The 20,641-nt window shown below is 38.3% G+C and overlaps 1 protein-coding gene across 1 annotated transcript in view; it reads left to right on the top strand.

Annotated features, from left to right (window-relative positions):
* The window catches only part of CEMIP2 (cell migration inducing hyaluronidase 2), a 140,408-nt gene extending 120,610 nt beyond the window's left edge, over positions 1 to 19,798 (top strand). Inside the window, exons 20-24 of the mRNA XM_089691064.1 lie at positions 1,499 to 1,718; positions 4,130 to 4,231; positions 9,272 to 9,420; positions 13,482 to 13,588; positions 19,206 to 19,798. Of these exons, the coding sequence (XP_089547190.1) occupies positions 1,499 to 1,718; positions 4,130 to 4,231; positions 9,272 to 9,420; positions 13,482 to 13,588; positions 19,206 to 19,402 (775 nt within the window). The 3' untranslated portion in view covers positions 19,403 to 19,798. The remainder of the gene's footprint in view (positions 1 to 1,498; positions 1,719 to 4,129; positions 4,232 to 9,271; positions 9,421 to 13,481; positions 13,589 to 19,205) is intronic.
* Positions 19,799 to 20,641: the final 843 nt, after the last annotated feature.

Genomic DNA, 20,641 nt, shown 5'->3' with positions numbered 1-20,641 from the left:
ATCAAAATTTAACGTTTACATTCTGGCTGAAAAAAGACAAAAGTTCATCCAGTTCAACCATAAAAAAAAAAGTTATGATCCTATACCCACAGATGATCCAGTAAGTAAGCACAGCAGACTCCCTTCCATTTAGGTGCAAACCATCTCTAGCATATAGGTTTCACAGCAATGAAAAGGCAGCCCAGTGCTCTAAAAACAAAATTGTTCCCTCTTACACCAGATCTCAGGTCTTTAGCCATGCATTTAGTTCTCTAATCTCTCTGTATTTCCTGAGTTGCTCATAGCACAGGTAATATTTCAGAGAATATTACCTTGGAGGTCTTTCCCTTCAACCTGCAGCCTAGTTATTTTAAATTGATTCTTAAGGAGCCTCCACCTTCCATGTATACTGTCATTGGTTCCAACATGGACAGCTGGGTCATGCCAAACCCCTCCCAGTAATTTATCAACCCAGCCCACCACATGCCTTACCCTGGCACCAGGTAGATAGCAAACCATTTGGTTGAGGCGATTCTGGTGACAAATTATGCTATCAGTCCTTCTGATTATAGAATCCCCTACTGCCACCAGCTGTGTAGACCTTCCTGCACTACCCTCCCCACCCCTCGCAGATGGTCTGCCCTCCCGGCTCTTAGGGATAGCAGTAACATCCAGGGCTGCCACCCCTGAGCTTGCCACCCCCACATCTTCACCCAACTTGGCAAATCTGTTTGGGTGCACAAACCCAGGGCCGGCCTTCCTTTTCTGTGAGTTTTTTAGCTGCCAATATTTTTTTTCCATCCAAGAAAACTGTACTAGTAACATTGAGTTTGTATTGCAAATTGTTGCGGGTAGAGCCTTTTTCATTAAATATTTTGTATTTCTTTAAGCAAATTGCTGAGCGGTCAGTAACCCACAGCAAACTATTGTACTTAACTGACATGATGAGATCACTCCACAGGAGCCAGAAATTGACCTCCTCCCCTTTACATATAAAGCCAATGATGTGCAAGCAGAATCAGATTCTGGTGATGAAATCTCACTGTTATAGTCTTTAAAATATAAGGGAATGCAGTATGTGATCTAGCTACCACAAATGGAAATAGAGCTAACTGACTGCTATTAGAAAAAGTAGGTAAAATATCAAATGTTTGTAATCTGCATAAAGATGTTGCAATAAAAGCTCTAATATGCTTGAGTATACCCATCAAATGTATGTTGGCTGTGCGTATCTAAGCAGTGTGATGTTAACTACCTGGTTTTAATATTTGTGAGGAGAAGACTCATTTTGATTCTATGGTACAGACTATCAGTTTTTGTTGGATCTGGAGAACAAAACTGGTCAAAGTCCATCTTTGGCAAAACATAGCTGCTATTCATGGTTGTTTATAGTCACATTTATAATAATTTGAAGCAATATTGTTTTATTTAGCCTGACAGTAGTATTTTGTTAGTGGTGCCTTGCTTTTGGCTACCATTTGAATGTTTTTTTTTTTGTGTGTTTTTTTGCTATTTTTAGGCTACTTTTTCTATTTTTGCAAGCAAAGCACAATCGTGAAAGTTACAGCTACTGCTCTTCTCAGGGATGTGAAAGGGTTATGATCAATGCTACATTTCGATCCAAAGCAAACAGCAACTGTATGACCAAAGCCTATCCCAAGTATGCCAAAGCACCTACCGCAATCAAACCAATGCCAGCTAAATCAACTGCCACATGTACCAGCTGTGGAGCGTCTCAGGTACTAATGACATTAACACTGTAATCTTTTAAGGGTTTCCCCCAGTCAGCAAAAAAAAATTAATTAAATTAATGCCAGTAGTGGTGCATAGTGTGAAGATATAGTTGTGCCTGTCTTTGTCACTAGCTTTGAGGGTCACTTTTGAACAATTGCGGTTGCTTTGACAATTGCGCGGTCATGCAATGCTGTACATAAATGAAATTTATATCCTTTTTTCCCAAGAAATAGAGCTTTTTTTTTTTTTTTTTTTTTGCTCTATAAACAAAAAAACACCAACAATTTTGAACAAAAAAACAGTATTTTTGACTTTTTGCTATAAAAAAATTCCAATAAAAAAAATGTAAAAAATCAAATTTCATCTTAAATTTAGGCCAAAATGTATTCTGCTACATGTCTTTGCTAAAAACAATCCCAATACGTGTAAATTGAGTGGTTTACATGAAAGTTATAGTGTCTACAAATGGCCATATATGTACTGGAACTTTAATTTTAATTTTTTTTTATACTAGTAATGGTGGCGATCAGTGACTTAAAACGGGACTGCGGCAGGCATTCTGACACTGGGTGGGAACTAACTGCCACTGTCATCCCCAGTGACACCAATACAGTGATCATTGCTGATAAAAAGCACTCACACTGTACTAATGACACTAGGCAGAAAGAGGGTTAACTTTTGGGTGCTATGTGTTTTACATTATGTGCTGTTTTACTACAAAGGCATGCTGCTTTGTATTTATCTGCTGTGCAGAGAAATACAAAGCAGCATATCCTTGCTGGCAGGAGGGAGCCTTTTACACACAGGTCTCTCCCCTGTCAGTTCTACATGGTGATTTTGCAGTTGCTGGTGAGGAATCTCCGGCTGGGACCCTAGCCCCTAGCCGCCAATGGCGGTGCACATGCCCCCTACCCGGAAATGCAAATCACTTGTGTGTGTGTGTGTATACTTCTACTATAGGGTGGCAAACAAGCTGTTAACTGGCAAGTCATTCTGCTTATTAATAACATTGGGTTATGGTTTAAAGAGCATCTTAACCCTGTACAGAACAATTTAAAATTTAGCAGTTAAAAATACTGTAGCTGCTGACTTTTACAAACACACACACTTGGCTGTCCAATGATCCAGCAATGTACTTACCCATCCTGGCTCTTTGTCCTGTCTTCAGGTCCAAACAAACTGTGACTTCTTGTGGTTTCACAGCCAGCTGCCTACTGCAAATGCATGAGCTGTACTTCGCCCTGTGAATGGTCCCACAGTCTTCTGGGACCTTTGACATGTCCCAAGAGGCTGCGGGGAAGGAGAGGGGCCAAACGTTTGCTCTGATCGTCTAGGAAGCCAGCAAATGTGAGAGTTTTTTTTTAAATTTATAACTGAAATATTAAATATCAAATGTCCAAAGATGCGCTTTAGAATAGTCAGGTGACCACTGCTATGCTTTGGGCATTAGGTGTATTATGTTTCTGAAGGGGTTTTGCCTGTTGTTTCCATGGCATCCAAGCAAATAATACATTTGCTTTTTCACTTTTTTCACTGCAATGGAATTTAGCAGAATTTAAAATGTAAATAGCTGCTTTGGCCAACAGACACTTTCTGTGCAGAAGGGATTTTTTATGCAGCCCTATGAGATGCAGTATGACTAGTACATGAACCTAGTGAAAAAGAACCAAGCCATAGGTTGGATAAATGCAGAAAAGACTATGTGATATCTGTTAATACAGTTGAGGATTTTCTAATATCCTCTAGATTACGGAAAATCCTTGAATGGTGTATATGAACAGTTTCCATTCGCCTTGGTTTATACTGCTGAACTAGATAACCTGTCACTGAGAAGGCTTCAATACTTTAACTTCATAAGTCTCTCTGTAAAGTTTGAGCAATAGCAAAACTTTCTGTTGTAGCCTGCCAATTTACAAGTTTGACCTCCCAGATGTTTACCGAGAAATCCTTCTTGTAAAAATTCATGAGGAACTTGTAAATTAATATATATGTGTACGGTTCTTGTGAAAGCCTGCACATCTTGCAGCCTCACACTGCACAACACAGTGGATATCCTTGAGTTCAAATATGGTAAACATTAATGATGGCATTTGATGACAGTTGAATAATTAAAGAAAGCTGTAGTAGATTGTCAGCATATACAGGAATAATATTTGTGTTCATTGTAGAAATAAACTGATGTCAGTTTCTGCATGCAATGTGACAGATCCATATGTCTCCTCTGACAAATGTGTGCATGTACAGTATGTATGTTAATGCCCAAAGGTATGCTAAAGGTGCATCACAATCACAATACAGGCAGCATAAGCTGTGGTGATGCACTGCATTGTACAACTTTCTTGGCATCAGTGAAAGGAGAATGCTGATAAAGGTGTTTGTGTGGGGTATGCTGCTAATGTTATTATTTGTGTGTTAGGTGGTTTTTACCAGTGACCCTCACAACATCTACCTCCCTTTGGAAATTCAGTCTCTTAGTGAAGAGGAAATTCAACAAGGGGCAACTGAATCATTCATTGTGGTAAGCTAATACGTGGTTTGTGTAGATCACCATTTATAAAAAAAAAAAAAAATAGATGTGATGGTTTTGCTGCTGGCAGATCCAGAATAGGGTTCTCTGACAAAAGTGAACATTGTCTTGGTAAAGTGTGTGTTTAATTTGCACAGTAAATATTCATGTAAAAAAATAGTTAACTCTTGAATATCCAGTCACATGTCAGGGAAATTTAAAAGTAGGATATTTGCTAGCATATGATTTTGCTAGCATATGATTGGTTGATTAAAATGACGACAAATTCATCTTATTTACTAAGCTCAGTGAAAAGTCACTGTGCTAAGTGAACAGTCTGTTTAAGTAAAAGATCCACTCAGCAAATGTAAACTGAGGCAATAAAATTCACTTCTCAAATTGTCCTGATCATCAATGTCACTGGGAATAAATGTGAGGGTAAAGACAAAATTTTGAATTGCCGACAGAACATGTAAAGAGGTAATATCTAGTGGGGACACTTGTTGCTGTGACAACTGTCTTAGACTATTTCCTTAACATTGTAAATATATTCTCGCTTTCTGGTAAATCTGCAGAGCTAGAAGTGAAGGGAACTCTCCCTAATGAGATACAAACGGCAAAAAAGAAATAACTGACAGTTTTAACCCTCCCCGACTCTTTTAGTTATTTATTTTTTTAATGTTAAGTTTTAAATTTCAACATATTTCATATCACAAAAATAAATGATCATATCTTTACTTTTCAATACAAAAAATAAAAATTACATTCCCCTATTTAAACCCACCCCCCTTTTTTTCCCTTAGCTCCCCGTTCCTCAACCTTCCTGGGTGTCCTCGGGGTTCTCTTCGTTTTCTTCCTATCTTACGTTCTACTTTTAATTAACAGGTCCTCTAATCTCCTTTTCCTCTATTTCTCTCATTTCAGCATATTTAATTGATCTCTTAAACTCATCCCATTTTTCCCACCTTTCTGAGAATCCCTCCATTTTATTTTCTTCCATATGGTAAAGTTCCTCCACTCTATACATATAATCCACCCTTCTATCCAATCTTTTATTTTTGGTACCTATTGTTCCTTCCAGAATTTGGGTATCAGTCCTTTTGCTGCATTTATAAAATAGAATAACCAAATTTTTATATTTTTCCACTGTAAGCTCAGTTCTATGGCATAGGCATACCCCTGGGTCTTTCGGAATTCTAACCCCAATTGTCTCCTGAATTTGGTGAATTACTCCCCCCCAATATTCCTGAATTTTAGGACACTTCCACCAAATATGTGCCATTGTGCCCTTCTCCCTACAACTCTGCCAACACATAGGTGACTTATCCCCATATTGCATGTGTGACACATTCAGTGTAATATACCACCTAGCTAAACATTTATAATTAATTTCCACCACCTTCATGTCTACAGTCCCATGTGCTAATCCAAGAATGTTCTTTTTATGTTGCTTATCTAATGTTATTCCCTTTCCCATTTCTCCATATACAAAGGGGCAGTGACTTATATCATTCTGGTAAAGACTTTATAAATTTGGGAAGTCCCATGCTTCCCGTCTTTACGTGTGCTAAATAATTGTTTGAATGGGTTCATATCAACTTTTGTCCTTAGAGGCCTAGGGAGCTTTGCAACAAAGTGTTTTAGCTGAAAATATCACCACTCATCTAACCTAGTAAACAGCTCTTTCTTGTTTTTTCAGCTGCTGATAGGAACAGATTTCTTCCCCATTCATTATGTCCTTTAACTGTGCATCTCCCTTTCTTATCCAGTTACCTGATATGTTTTCATTCCAAGGAATCTGTAGCCACCGTCAGCATCAACATGGAGTTAAATTCCCATACCCTTTGTTTACGCACTATATCCCAACTTTTTTATACATTTCATGTATAAGTGCTCGTGCTTTCTGCCAGCCTACGATATTAAGGTGGAAACCACACCATCCTACTCAATTGTGTCTCACTCACTGTATTTTCAATGTGTACCCAACTTTTCCCAACTGCATTATGTGTCCAGTCAAAAATAAGTGATAATAATACTGAATAGTAATATCTCTTAAAATCTGATACACCTAAGCCCCCATTTTCCTTATCTCTACATAGCACCTTGTAACTTATTCTCGTTTTTTTTATTCCCCCAAATATAGCTTATCATTTTTTTTTTTATTATTTCAAAGTACATTCCTGAAAGCTGTATAGCCAACATGTGGAATTTATATAGAATTTTTGGAACAATTATTTTTATTAAATTTATTCGTCCTATTAAAGATAGGGTTCCTACCACTAGTTTCCTTAATTCCTCTTTGATCTCATTTATTAATGGGATATAGTTTGCTTTATATAAGTTACTTAAAGATGCAGTTAAGTTTATTCCCAGGTATTTTAATTTTCTTTCCTTCCATAAAAAGGGAAATTCTCTTTAAAAGTTTCTTCTCAATTTTTTGAACATTAACATTTAAGATCTCAGTGTTGGTTGGATTAATTTTTATGTTTGACAGCTCTCCATAATCTTTCATTATTTTCATTGAGTTGGGCAATGTCAACCTGGGGTTTAACACATAGAAGAGTGTCATCAGCATATGCTGCTACCTTATGCTCTGTTTCTCCTGCCCGAATCCATTTTTATGTCTGTGCTATTCCTTATCATTGCTAAGAGAGATTCCAAAGATAAGACAAACCATAAAGGTTACAGTGGGCATTCCTGCCTTGTCCCATTATACATCTTGAAAAATTTCGATAACGCTCCATTAACCTTTACTGCAGCAGAGGGTTAACTATAAAATTTCCTTATCCATTCCCTCATTTTGGGGCCTATCCCCAAAACTTCCAGCGTGTCCAACATGAACCCCCAGTCCAGCCTATCAAAAGCCTTCTCTGCATCCACTGACAAGAGCAGTACTGGAGCTTTCTCTCTCCTACTTCTTTGTATCAGAAGCAGTGGTCTCAGTCCATTGTCCCTACCCTCCCACCCAGGAACAAAACCCACCTGATCTATGTGAATCAATTTCAGCATCAGGTCTTTCAACCTATTTGCCAAAACTTTTGCATATAGTTTAGTGTCTGTATTCAACAGTGATATAGGTCTGTAACTGGAACGTTGGGGTCCATCTTTTCCCTCTTCCTGTATGATGGTGATATGAGCTTGCAGAGATTCCTCCCTCATTTCCATCCCTTCTCCCAATGCTTTCATATATAGCCTTAGGGATTAATTGATCTTTAAATTTTTTATAATATCTCACAGTATACCCATCGGGTCCCTGGCTTTTCCCTGCTGTTGTACCCTTCAATGACACCTGGATTTCCTCCTGCGTTATTGATTTCTCTAGGCATATTAACTGTTCTTCTCTTAACCTCGGCAATCCTTCCTCTTTTAAATATATCTGTCTTTTTTTAATTCTTTTTTCCTCTTCTCATGTGGGCCATTGAGGGGTAACATTATATAATTTACTATAATATTTTTTAAATACTTTAGTGATATCCTTGGTTGAATAGACCAGTTCTCAATTACCATCTCTAATTTTCTCAATACAATTCCTTGATTTCTTTTTTTTCTGTGTTCTCATTAAGTAATTCCCAGTCTATCACCCCAACGATATCTCTCACTTGCCATCATGTTAAATACTCTCCTCATTTCTTCCATTAAATTACATAGTTCCTTTTTTTTATGTATTATACTCTGCTGAATATCTTTTGTTCTCTTTTTATGAAGCTGTCCTAATTCATATAGCTCCCTAAAAAGCGTATCAATTTTCCCTTTTCATTCCTTTTTTTTCTTTACCCCAATCACTATCAAGACACCCCTGATATAGGCCTTATGGGCTTCCCACACCATTGCCACTGAAACTCCTTCAGTCTTATTTCTCTCACAATACTCTATTTTCTTTTTTATTCTCTGTTCCGTCTCATGATCCTGAAGCAGTGTCTCTTTTAATTTCCACATGTTTAACTTATTTTGCTCTCTTCCCCATAATAATTTAATTGTGACAGGTGCATGGTCCGATATTGTTATGCCTTCTATGTTTACTTTAACCAGGGACTCCAAAAGTCTATGGTCCGACATTATATAATCTAACCTCGAATACATCTCATGTGCCCCTACTCTATTTTAAATGTTTTTTGCTTTAGGTGTATGTTTAAAGTGGTTGTAAATGCTGAAGGTTATTACCTTCATGCAATTTATGCATGAATACAAAAAAAGCTTCAGTGCACAGCCCTCCCATTACTTACCTGAGCTCGATCCAGCGATGTGCATGGGTACCAAGGTCTCTCCTTGGTCATTGGCTGAGACACAGCAATGGAAGCCATTAGCTCCCAGTGCTTTCAATTACAGCCAGTTAGAAGGGAGCAAGGGGTGGGGCTCAGGAGTAAGCACACAGGAGTTGCTTGCCCTGATTGCACTCAGCAGGGGAGAGGAGCTAGGAATGCCGTCAAGGGACCCAAGAAGAAGAGAATCGGGGCTATCGGAGTCAAACAAGAAGCCCATCAAGCACATTCATTAATGACCGACCATTTAATGTTGCTTGTATTTTTGTAATGTTTAGGTCCTATAATTGTAAATTGGAGTTAGTCAGGTCCATAAATATTGGGACATTGACACAATTCTAACATTTTTGGCTCTATACACCACCACAATGGATTTGAATTGTGTTGATGTCCCAATATTTATGGACCTGACTGTATACACTCTTTTGGTAAAAGTTCTTATGCTTCTAAAATATCTTGGAGGAGAAATGCTGAAAATATAGTAATTTTAAAAGTTAACTGATGGAATGTTGTGCAAGTCAAAATGTTTGCAGACCTGCTGATTGACTTAAACCTTCTGGCTCTCATTCTGTCCAGTGATGTATTCCTAGAGTCCACCTACAGTGAGGAAACGGAAACATAAATATGCATTAGTGCTTAAATTACTTGTCTCTCTTGTCCTGACAGTTGAATGGAATCTTCTTGTAAGCAATGGCATCATAGGTTTGCATGTTCAGTTTGTGAAGGATGGTGTGGTACTGGCAATGCCCTGTTGTAGTTGGCAATTCCTTATGCTGCTTTTGTGTGCTTTTAGGTTAATGGCACCAAGTATTCATTGAAGAAAACTGGTTTATTAGTTGTGGTCATCGATGCTTGCACTGGAACAGTCAAAGAAGACCTGTGCTTTCCACAAAAAAGTTCTGAGCAACTGGAAAAATATTTAGGAAGCAAAGTTCCTCAAAGGTATTTTCACTAATGTTTCAGAACTGTTTTCTTTGAAAGACAAAGGTTTAAACAGCAAATGGTCTTGGGGTCCCCGACTCCGATATCTTATGTGAAGCTGACTGTGACTTCATGTGGCTTCACATCCAGTTCCCCATTGGTAAGCTCAAGTAATGCTGTACTGTCCAAATGAACCCGCAGCCTCCTGGGACGTGTTACGTGTCCCAGAAGGTTGTAAGTTGGGTGATGGGGGAAATCTCTGAAAAGTGTTTCAAATTAATTACAATGGAAAAACACAAATTAGTTGACTCTATATTTCATATGCACTGTATATGGAACTTTTCAGCAATAACGTTTTTGGGTTTGATCACTTCATAAAAAAGAAATCTGGCAGGCATGTGAAAGGATGTGTTAAGAATGTGCCAAATGATTAACATTGCTTTCCTTAACTTTTTGACTGTTTTGTTTAACAATGCAAGACTGACTGTTAGCCAGGTTAGAGATGGGCAGATTGTTCCCTGAGAACAGGGACTTTGCTATAAATCTAGTCCGACAGTAACATTGTCGCTCTTTATCCTGTATAGGAAAGGGAAAGATGAAGTCCACAAGCATAGATATTTCATACCACTGATTACAATAATTGGGCCTGTGTAATTACCTATTATAGGTAATTGTAGAAAAGGGAACACAGTGCTAAAGCACCAGTCAGATTTTGGTATTTATTTCTTTTGGGTTACATAGAAAATTTGAAAATTCAAGCTTTCATGTGTTTTTAATTCCTTCAGTTTAGGAAATCCATTATTTATTATGATTTTTTAAATAAAGTAATTTATCCATTTTGTTAAAATTAAACAGTCAGTTTTTTTAAAGCCAAATGCCAGGTTTACTTTCACGATAGTTTAGCCCAAAGTATTTCCCTAACTAATTGATGCAGCTGCTGTCAGCACTGTATAAACTGTGTGTAGCATCACCTACATACAATGCTGTGTTACAGCAGCAGTGCAGGGACTTCCCATCTGCTGCTAGAACAAAATCGAGTTGGGCGCTTCTCAGCTATTCACAAGGAAGGCTGTCTTATTTTTATCAATGCTAGAAGGCTTCCTCCGATTGGTTGAGGCCAGTCAGAGGAATCCTTGTATGCATTTGTAAAAATACAAGGCTTCCTGTGAAAGGCTGAGAAGCACTCTGTCCGGCTATGCTCCAGTTTAAGCTGGTGCCATGACTGCTGCCCCAGGTTTTCTGCATCAGAGTGGCTCCTTTCTTTTGCAGCATCCTATGTAGCCATCCTTGTATGCAGGAGCTAGAGTTGTCTCCCTGCACTGTGTACATCAATAGAAACACACAGCCCCATTGCCTAGGATGGGAAGACACTCCCCTGCTACTCCTTTCTCCTTCCCCTCCCTTCTCCAATCAAACAGACTGGCTCCAGACTGCTCTGTCCAATGTGAAAGCCAGAGGTAGAACCGCAGCAGGGGCCAGCATCATTTCAAAGTTTTAAAATGCAAGTCCTGGGGTAAGTAAATAAAAATATATATATATATATATATATACATACATACATACAGTTGTGTTCAAAATAATAGCAGTCAGACATCACTAACCTGATAAATCACTGTTTTTGGTAGAAATGATATTTCTACATGGCAAATAATTTACTAGCAGGTGTAATAGAGTAATAGAAATCCAACAGACCCAACAGTCATGACATGCATGCTGCTGATTCTGTGTAATTGAATCAATAATTGAAAGGGGCATGTTCAAAATAATAGCAGTGTGGAGTTCTATTAGTGAGGTCATTCATTCTTTGAAAAACAGGTGACAATTATTGCCCTTATTTAAGGAAGGAAGGCAGCAAATGTTGTACATGCTGGTTACAGTGCATTTCTCTCTGAAATTCTGAGAAAAATGGGCCGTTCCAGACATTGTTCAGAAGAACAGCGTACCTTGATTAAAAAGTTGATTGGAGAGGGGAAAACATATAAAGAAGTGCAGAAAATGATAGGCTGCTCAGCTAAACTGATCACAAATGCTTTAAAATGGCAACCAAACCCTGAAAGACGTGGAAGAAAGAGAAAAACTACCATTCGAATGGATAGAAGAATAGCCAAAATGGCAAGGACTCAGCCAACAATCAGCTCCAGGAAGATCAAAGAAGGTCCAAAGTTACCTGTGAGTACTGTTACAATTAGAAGACGCCTATGTGAAGCCAAGCTATCTTCAAGAAGCCCCTGCAAAGTCCCACTGTTGGAAAAAAGATGTGCTGAAGAGGTTACAATTTGCCAAAGAGCACATTGACTGGCCTAAAGAGAAATGGTGCAACATTTTGTGGACTGATGAAAGTAAGATTGTTCTTTTTGGGTTTAGTGGCCGGAGACAGTTTGCCAGACAACCCCCAAACACTGAATTCAAGCCACAGTACACTGTGAAGACAGTGAAGCATGGTTGCACAAGCATCATGATATGGGGATGTTTCTCATACTACGGGGTTGGGCCTATTTATCGCATACCAGGGATCATGGATCAGTTTGAATACATCAGAATACTTGAAGAGGTCACGCTGCCTTATGCTGAAGAGGAAATGCCCTTGAAGTGGGTGTTCCAACAAGACAACTACCCCAAAAACACCAGTAAACGTGCAACATCTTGGTTCCAGACCAACAAGATTGACGTTATGGAGTGGCCAGCCCAATCCCCGGATCTTAATCCAATAGAAAACTTGTGGGGTGACATCAAAAATGCAGTTTGAGGCAAAACCAAGAAATAGAGAAGAACTGTGGAATGTAGTCCAATCCTCCTGGGCTGGAATACCTGTTCACAGGTGCCAGAAGTTGGTTGACTCCATGCAACACAGATGTACAGCAGTTCTCAGAAACAGTGCTTATACAACTAAATATTCATTAAGTGATTCAAAGGAAAGCAAAATCTTCAAACATTTTTCAGTTTATATAGTGAATGTTTGAGTTTGTAAAGAAGAATACAAACACTGCTATTTTTTTGAACAGTCTAATATTCACTTTTTTCCAGTTTTTTTAGAGGAACAACACAAATTTGATATATTTTTCTTCATGTTTTGATTTGGAATAGAATGTGTAGTGTTCCCAATGCATTTGTGTGTATGGAAATAAAAGCTATTAGAAGGATTTTGAGCTTTATTCACTTTTTTCAACACACTGCTATTATTTTGAACACAAGTGTGTGCATGTATATATATGTATATATATATATATATATATATATATATATAATTATTATTTTTAGTGGGGAATGTTTATTTTATTGTGCTGACATAAGTTAAAACACATTTTGGTATATAGTTTGTGGTTTGTTTGTTTGTTTTTTTTTTTCTGTATTCTTAAAAGTGCTTGTGTAGATGGATGATGATAAGGCTCCCAAGCCCTACTTGTTTCAGGATTGTCAGGAATCTCTTGAACCATGGTTAGAATAACTCCACTTTTGTTCAGAAAAAAAAACCTTCCCTTCTGGGTCATCAATGTACATTGCAGGAATTTTTTCAAACTTTGTTGCAGATTCCTACCTTTGTTCTAAAGAAATAGCTGTTTGTTTCCATGTGCAAAGTGAATATGAATGGAAATGATTTTATAATTGTTAGCTGCTGTACTTGCAGGGCTCTGAGGAAAGTGGCAGGGTCTGCATCCCATTAGATGTGCTCTCTCTTTAGGAGTATCTCACCAAAAATTAGATTTTTGTCACAGAAGATGCCCAAAATCTTAGTGCAAACATCTGGGGAAGCCAATCATACAAACAGGAAGTGACATTTCTGGGGGAGCGTTCTGTACACCATCTGTGTACAGAAGGCCTCCAAGTGGCCATATTGCATTGCATTTTACAGAAAATTACAGCGCTGTAGATTGAAAAGGAAAGGTAATTTTTAATAACGTTCAATTACAATATGACTTGAGTAGCAATTATACTGTACATGCTATTTTTTTTTATTTGCTATTTCCCCCCCACAGAAGTTTAGTTACTCCTGTAATTAAAGGCAATACTGTAATTACTATTAGGTTTCATTATAGTGTATGAAAATATTTTTCATATGTTTTTGTTTTTCTAATATTTTATAGATCAGTAGTTGTTTTGGCATCGAGGGGAAACATTTCAGATTTCGCCAATATCGCACAGCAATTACATATTCTTGGAACAGCCAAACCAGCACTTCTTCAGAGTAAAGGTGAGTTTTGTTGAACACAGCAGGGCTCTAAACCTTTAAAACTAATATAGACTAAAACAACAGGAATGAAAAGGGCCTATTTGTAACATTACTAGTTAGGTAATATGAAGCACACGCTGTAGAAAGGCCTCAGCTGTTCAAGACCGGAGACTTTCATGACAAAAATACCACCATAAATACCAACAAATTAGCCCACAAGTGTTAATGTCACACCAGGTTAACTTTAAATCTTCCCTTTCTTAACATGCCACAAGAGCAATCTTACTAGCTATTATCATATCTCACGGGAAATATATGAAATGTGAGCTGTACCTCAGAAAGCATGTAGACCATGTAGCAGGTGGCCATTTCCACATTACCAGCTGCTAATGATTTTTGTTGTCTCTAGCTGCAAGCTTATCACAGTAGGACATTTCTGCTTCCATCTTTATGTTGAGAGGAATGGTGCATAAGTCTTGAGCTTGAATTTTTGTGAACAGGGTCATTAAAAATGTCTGTTCCCCAAACCAGTACTGTTGAAATATTTTAAAATGCACATTGCTGAAATTTAAACATCCTGAAACTAGACTGTCTTGCTGTATGGAAAGAGAAAAGTTTTATAATGTGCACTTAAAGTGTTACTAAACCCAGGACCCTGCATTCACTATATCTGGTCTCCCACAGTACACAGAACATGTACCGTAATGCAATTATTTTAGTAACTATAAACTGCTAAATAACTTCTCATCAGCAGTTTATAGCAGTCTTGTAAATTCAATGTGTCCAACCGAGCACTGGTTAACGCTTTTAGGAGTTTTCATTCTCCTCTGACTGTCCTATGAGGCTTCAAAACCCCTGACCCTATGTCTAGACAGTGCTGATTGGCCCTGTTCTGATCAGATGAACCCTCCCAAAGAAAAAAAACATCTCTCGCAATATACACAGTAAACTGAGCCTGTGTAGAGTGTCTCCTAGGGCTCTGTACTACATTCTTTTCTCTGTACCTATAGAGTGTGTAGCAATTTGAGGATCTGACTGCATAGTACTTTGCTGTGGCCATTATAAGGGGTTCTTGCTCCTCCTACTCTTCATACCGGTTTATTTTAATCTATTTTGTATATATATAAGGGAAGGCAGTAGCAAGAACTGGAGCATACAAAGGCATACAGGAATATCTAAAAATCCCAGGTGGACAGGAAAAGAATTAGGAGCATTGAAATGAGGATCCTACGGTTTGTGTATCAAAGAGCTACAAAACACCAGTAGTTGATAAATCTCAGCTGACTTTACCTCCACATTTGAGCCTTTAAAATTAAACCCATGGATTGTCTGGCTTTAACCTTTTGAGACCAGAAGTTAAGATTGATGCACATCTGTCTCAGGTTACTGACTCAGATGATAGTGAGGACAGACTGCTTACCAGAAAGCATTTTGGAAAGAGGTTTGCAGTGGCATACGTTAAATTTTTATTATGGCAGGTTTGAATAAAAGAGGAAAAATAAGTTCTAAACACTACTTTTTGGAATATTTATGATTTTGTTTGATAGTGGTTCATAAACAAATCCATATTCTACAGAACTTTTTAAGTGTTACAATCAATTTCATTACTCAAGAATACAATTGTATAAAAAAAAAAAAAATCTTTATTTACTTGTAAGAACACGATTTAATAAAAAATAAGTATATGTAGCACCCTCCTAGCTAGGATTGGTATAGCTAGGATAAGTATAGCTGTGTTTCTCTGCTTTACAGAGACTGTTAGGAAAATCTATTTAGGCTGTCTGTTTAAAAGTGCTGTGATGGATTAGTCAGGTCTGCTCCTGATGCTCTGGTGCTGCTGAGTTGCCTAGAGTTTTGCCCTCCTTCAGGAAGCTATGAGAGCCTTCCAGAACCCGGGAGGGAACTAGCAAAACGAGCAGCATGAATATGGATACGGCCCTGGCTAATTGCAGGGGAGGGTGGTCCCATTGCATGCTGGGAATGGTATTTGTTCTGTGAGTACATGGGTTTAGTGTCTTTCTACGGAGAGGATTGCACCAAGCCAGGCTGGAGGCAGGCTTGCCTTGCCTGGCACTTGCTGCTATGCGGGTTTCAGGTGGGCGACTGAGGGGGGAGCTGTCTGCTATCACTGGAGATAGAGTTGATTAGGAGGTTGCCATTCTGTCCTTGGACTTATGAGTACAGACACTGAGAGATCTTGTGGACTGTGTGCTTTGCTACCCCTCTGGTGCTTGATAGCGTGGGTCTGAGAAAAAGGGAACACTTCCTGGTGTTCGGAAAACTTGTCCAACCGTTGCTACTGCAATGGACTTTGCTCAGTTCTATTACTTTTGGACTGCTACAGTCTGCCGTAACAGGCCAGTACCAGAGGAGCTCAGCCCTGCAACTACTACTACTGCTAAAGGGACTTTGCTCATGCCTAAACTACTTCTTACTAAGAGAAGTTTGTTATCTGCTTTCAGCCAGGACTTCAATAGTGCTCAAATGAGAGATAAGCTAGATGTCCTCAGTGTGAATAGTTCTAATTTTGGAGTATCCTACTAAATTCCCCATCCCTATCCCCAGTCCTTCAATAAAACTCCAAAAACAAATATCCCCTAGAGTGATCATTGAAGACAACGAACCAAAGTATGTACCTGGCTGTGGAAAATACTTTGTGCCTGGCTGCTCGGCAAAGCAAGGGGAGACCTGGGCAAAATAATACAAGTAGCTCCTCTGGGGGTAAAGCTACATATACACTGCAACTTTGTGAAGCACAGCAGATCTACCACCAACCACTTGCAAGCATCATAATTTCTTCCTTTGGAAATAGCTATATGGTTTATTAATGGCTAGGAAAGGGTAGTTAGTCCTGTTAAAAACACCTGACATCTTAAGTATATGTACATTATGTCTATACACCAATTTGAGGAGCCTGTATATTATACATTGATGTCTATACAAATTAATAATAAACAATGAGAATTTTTATATTTGTAATTTTGAGCAACAAGATTACTTGTGACACCTAAAAAGTCCCATAGAATACGTATATTTGAACCTCCTATGCATGAAAAAAGCAGACCTCTCCTTCATCCTCCCATCCTCAGTTCATAGTTGGCTTTTCATTCACTGCAAGATAACTACTGTGAGGATGAGAGGAAGGGGGGGGGGGGGGGGGGGAGTAGGGAGAATTCTAGAACAGAAGACACTTCACCTTAAAGTGGAACTTTGCCCATAACAACTTGATAAAGAAATAATGTTCCTTAGCCAGGGACATACATTCCACATTGATAAATGGAAAGAATAAAGTGAGCGCTATATATTAAAGCAGGTGGGACACCAAAAAGGTACCAATACAACCTCTCTGAAGCTAAAATGAAAATAAAGGTGCAGCGCTTATAAAATCGACAATATGTATCAGCATATAAATTAGTATGTGGTGCACAATCAAAAGTCCATGTGAAGGTCAAGATATGAAATATGGTATTGAGGATTTCTTCCCAACCACTTCTGGTGATAAATTGCGCACTCACCAGATGCACAAAGTAATTGCGCATTTGAGAAAACAATATCTCACTGGGTCAACTGGAGCACCTTGAAGAGGGCTTCTCCTATCTGATATGGATTCCTCCCTGGGTACCTCCTGGATGATAGCAGCTTCCCTCTCCTCTGCACAGAACTCTGCGGATGGTTGGACTCATAAAGAGTCCAAAAAAGTAGGAGGCCACATAGCGTGATACTGCTTCAAAATGTTATTTTCCAGTCAAGGTATATAGTAGGTAACAGAAAAAAACACACTAACCATGTGTAGGCAAGATGGCTGCCGGACCACCACAGGGTCTCAGCAGCGTGACGTCACAGTGTTGTAGCTCCTCACTGACGCGTTTCGTGCTACACACATACTACAGAATGTAGATGTCTTAGACTTCATCCCTGTATGCTGCTCGCTGTACCTCCCCATGTACTGTCTGATCTCCTATCCCTGTACTTTGCTAAACACTCTTCATGGTCCTTCCTGATCAGCACTAAGTGCTCTAAGTGTTCCCATACCACACATGTCATTTACTTGTCTGTGTGGCACTGACAACAACAACAGGTCCCAGACTCCCATCATAGACTGTACAGAGGAGGGCAGGGCAGAATGGTCCCCCCTTCCACAGCCCCACTGGTCACAGCTCTGGTTGTTAGGGGTGGAGTGATTGGCTGTTTTTGAGGTCATGTTACAGCGGGTCAGTGAGCATTCGGTCGGCTTAGGAAACTGCGCATGAGCAGTTGCAAAGCCAACCACAGCCGAGTTTTTACGTGCAGCACGGGCTCGAGGGGCAGCTGCTTTGGGCCCCACAACAATGACTGGGCCCTGGGTATCTGCCCCTTTTTCCCTGTGTTAAAGATAGCCCTGAGGATGATGTGCATGCACCCAACATCCTATTTATCAACTAATAATGTCATTGGTTGTTAGGATGCAGGCAGCTAGAAGGTCATAAAAGTGCACAATGAAAACCTGTGACTTTGTGTACTTAAAGACAGGATTGATCCACTTGCTGGCTTCTATTAAATTTTTTGGCATTTTGCCTGGGCACCCTGGTTGAGAAAGGCTGCATTAGACCGCAGGACATTGGGGTCTTCCATTAGACCCTTAAGGTCTCGAAAAAAAGAGCACCTCTCACCTGCCCAATGCTGTTACACAGGGGCTTATTAACCCCTTACAATAAAAATAAAATAGAAATAAATAAAATAAAGTAAAAAAAAAGTGAAATTATAATAAAATTTATTAAAACAAAATAACCTATTCCCTTGTTGCTCTGCGCACACACACCTGGAGTCGGACACCCAGGGTGCGCATGTGTATGGAAACTGGTTGTACCATAAATGAGGTATAACCACAAATATCAGAGCACAAGAGCTCCTGGATGACACTAAACTGCTGAGCTGTAAAGGCTTTTAAAGCGTCACCTATGAAGATTTTTAGGGACTGTCATTTTTTGCAATATTGTAGGTGCATGCAATTTTAAGGCTACATCGATTTACTCTATGCAACCTCATCTATTTATTAGTATTGTGTCTGCACTAAAATTACTTTTTATTATATTTTTTCCTGAAAATCTGCATTTTATACACAGTTGCGCAAATATTGTGCCACATGAAAAACCACAACTATCATCTTTTTGTTCTACAGGGTCTCTACTTTCAGAAAATGTATAATGTTCTGGGAGTTCAAGTAATTTTAGGTCCAAAAATGAAAAAAACAATTGCCCTAGTGCCCAGCTAGTTAATAGAACAAGCTGTCCAGACTAAGTAGTTAGAGGGCTGAAACAAACCATTTACTATTAACGGGTGCTTACAGTGGTCAGCTTTTATTAATTTTTGTAAAACCTTTATCCCAAAAAGAAAAAACGATTTGCTGCAACTGCTTATAATTTGTTAGCTGCAGTTCAACTTCATTTTATTAGACCATATAAATCTTCTAGTCTACCACTACCCTTCCCCGGAGACTGACAATGCCGCTGTCTAGAGGTGTCTGCTTTACTACTTAATCCAGGAAGTTTGTTATTGGCAGGATCACCAAGGTGGGGGGAGCCTAAATATTACATTTTTGTTTTGTGGTTTAATACCGCTTTAAGTTGGCTTAAATCTACTTTTGTATTTTGTGTTTCAGGTTGCATTGCCTTCTTAGGATTAAGTGGAAAGTTTAAACCATCCTGGACAAGACTATTCACGAGTCCTGCAGGACAGGGCTTGGGACTGATAGAGAGATATATTCCTTTACAGCAGGAAGCGTATGAGTGCCGAAGAGTCAGCACAAGTAAAAGAAAAGATGTGGACCTCTTGAAGAAAGCTTTAAACGCACATTAGATTAATATATACCTTAAGGGTAAAACAAAAAATGTGAACTAACTTATTTAATTTATGGCAATTACACTGTTATCCAGCGTAAATCAAATTACTGTTTTATTACAGGGGGAAGCCTAAAATCGAAGCCCTAATGCCAATGCACCTTTAAGTTGTATATAGTCATGAATGTTTTTTATGACTGTTTTGTAAAGATAGGTTTTACAGTTGTGATTTTTTTTCTTTCTTTTTTTTGGGTGGTTTTGTATGTGCTGTAAACTGTATTTGTTTTTATACTTTTATATCACTGATATTTTATAGTGTTTATTTTATGGATCTGACTGGAAGAGTTTAAAGTGCGTGTTTCTTTGCACCATGGTTTACTTGAAAGATGTTTTCATTAAAATCTTTCTGCAAGTACTAGTATTTTTTTTGTGTGTGTTTTTTACTTTTACTTTTTTTTTTAACTACTTCAATACTGGGCACTTTTACCCCCTTCCTGCCCAGGCCAATTTTCAGCTTTCTGCACTGTTACACTTTGACAATTGCAGGGTAATACTGTACCCATATGAAATTTTTATAATTTTTTTCGCACAAATAGAGCTTTCTTTTGGTGGTATTTAATCACCACTGAGTTTATTTTTTGATAAAACAAAAAAAAAACTGAAACTTGGAAAAATAAAATGCATTTTTCTTCGTTTCTGTTATAAAATTTTGCAAATAGATACAATTTCTTCATAAATTTAGGTAAAAATGTATTCTGCTACATTTCTTTGGTGAAAATACCCCACATTAGTGTATATGATTTAGTCTTTAGGAAAGGTATAGAGTCCACAAACCATGGTGTATATATATTTGGCAATTGATCAATCCAGATGTACTGACGGCCCATCTCATTTCTTGAGGCCCAAAAATGCCAGGATAGTACAAATACCCTCCAAATCACCCATTTTTGGCAAATGGACAGTTCAAGGTATTTAGAAAGAGGCATGGTGAGGTTTTTTTTTTTGGGAGGTTGTAATTTTTTGTTACAATTTTTTTGTTGGAAAATGTAGAAATGTAAAAGAAAAAAACACAATTTTTTAATTTTTTTTTTTACATATTATCACAGCATTATTATATAACTAGTGTGGTGGTGATCAGAGACACTGACTGGTGACAGTGTGTAATAAAAAATAAAAATAATAATTTAATTTGTTTTGTTTTTTTCAAATCTTTTCTATTTTATTACATTATTTTTTTTTTATTTTTGTACAATTGTTT

Source organism: Staurois parvus, unplaced genomic scaffold, assembly GCF_062004578.1.
Source record: "Staurois parvus isolate SC_StPar_1 unplaced genomic scaffold, SC_StPar_1.0 ptg000549l, whole genome shotgun sequence".
NCBI lineage: Eukaryota > Metazoa > Chordata > Amphibia > Anura > Ranidae > Staurois > Staurois parvus.
This window is presented reverse-complemented; position numbering and strand designations above follow the sequence as displayed.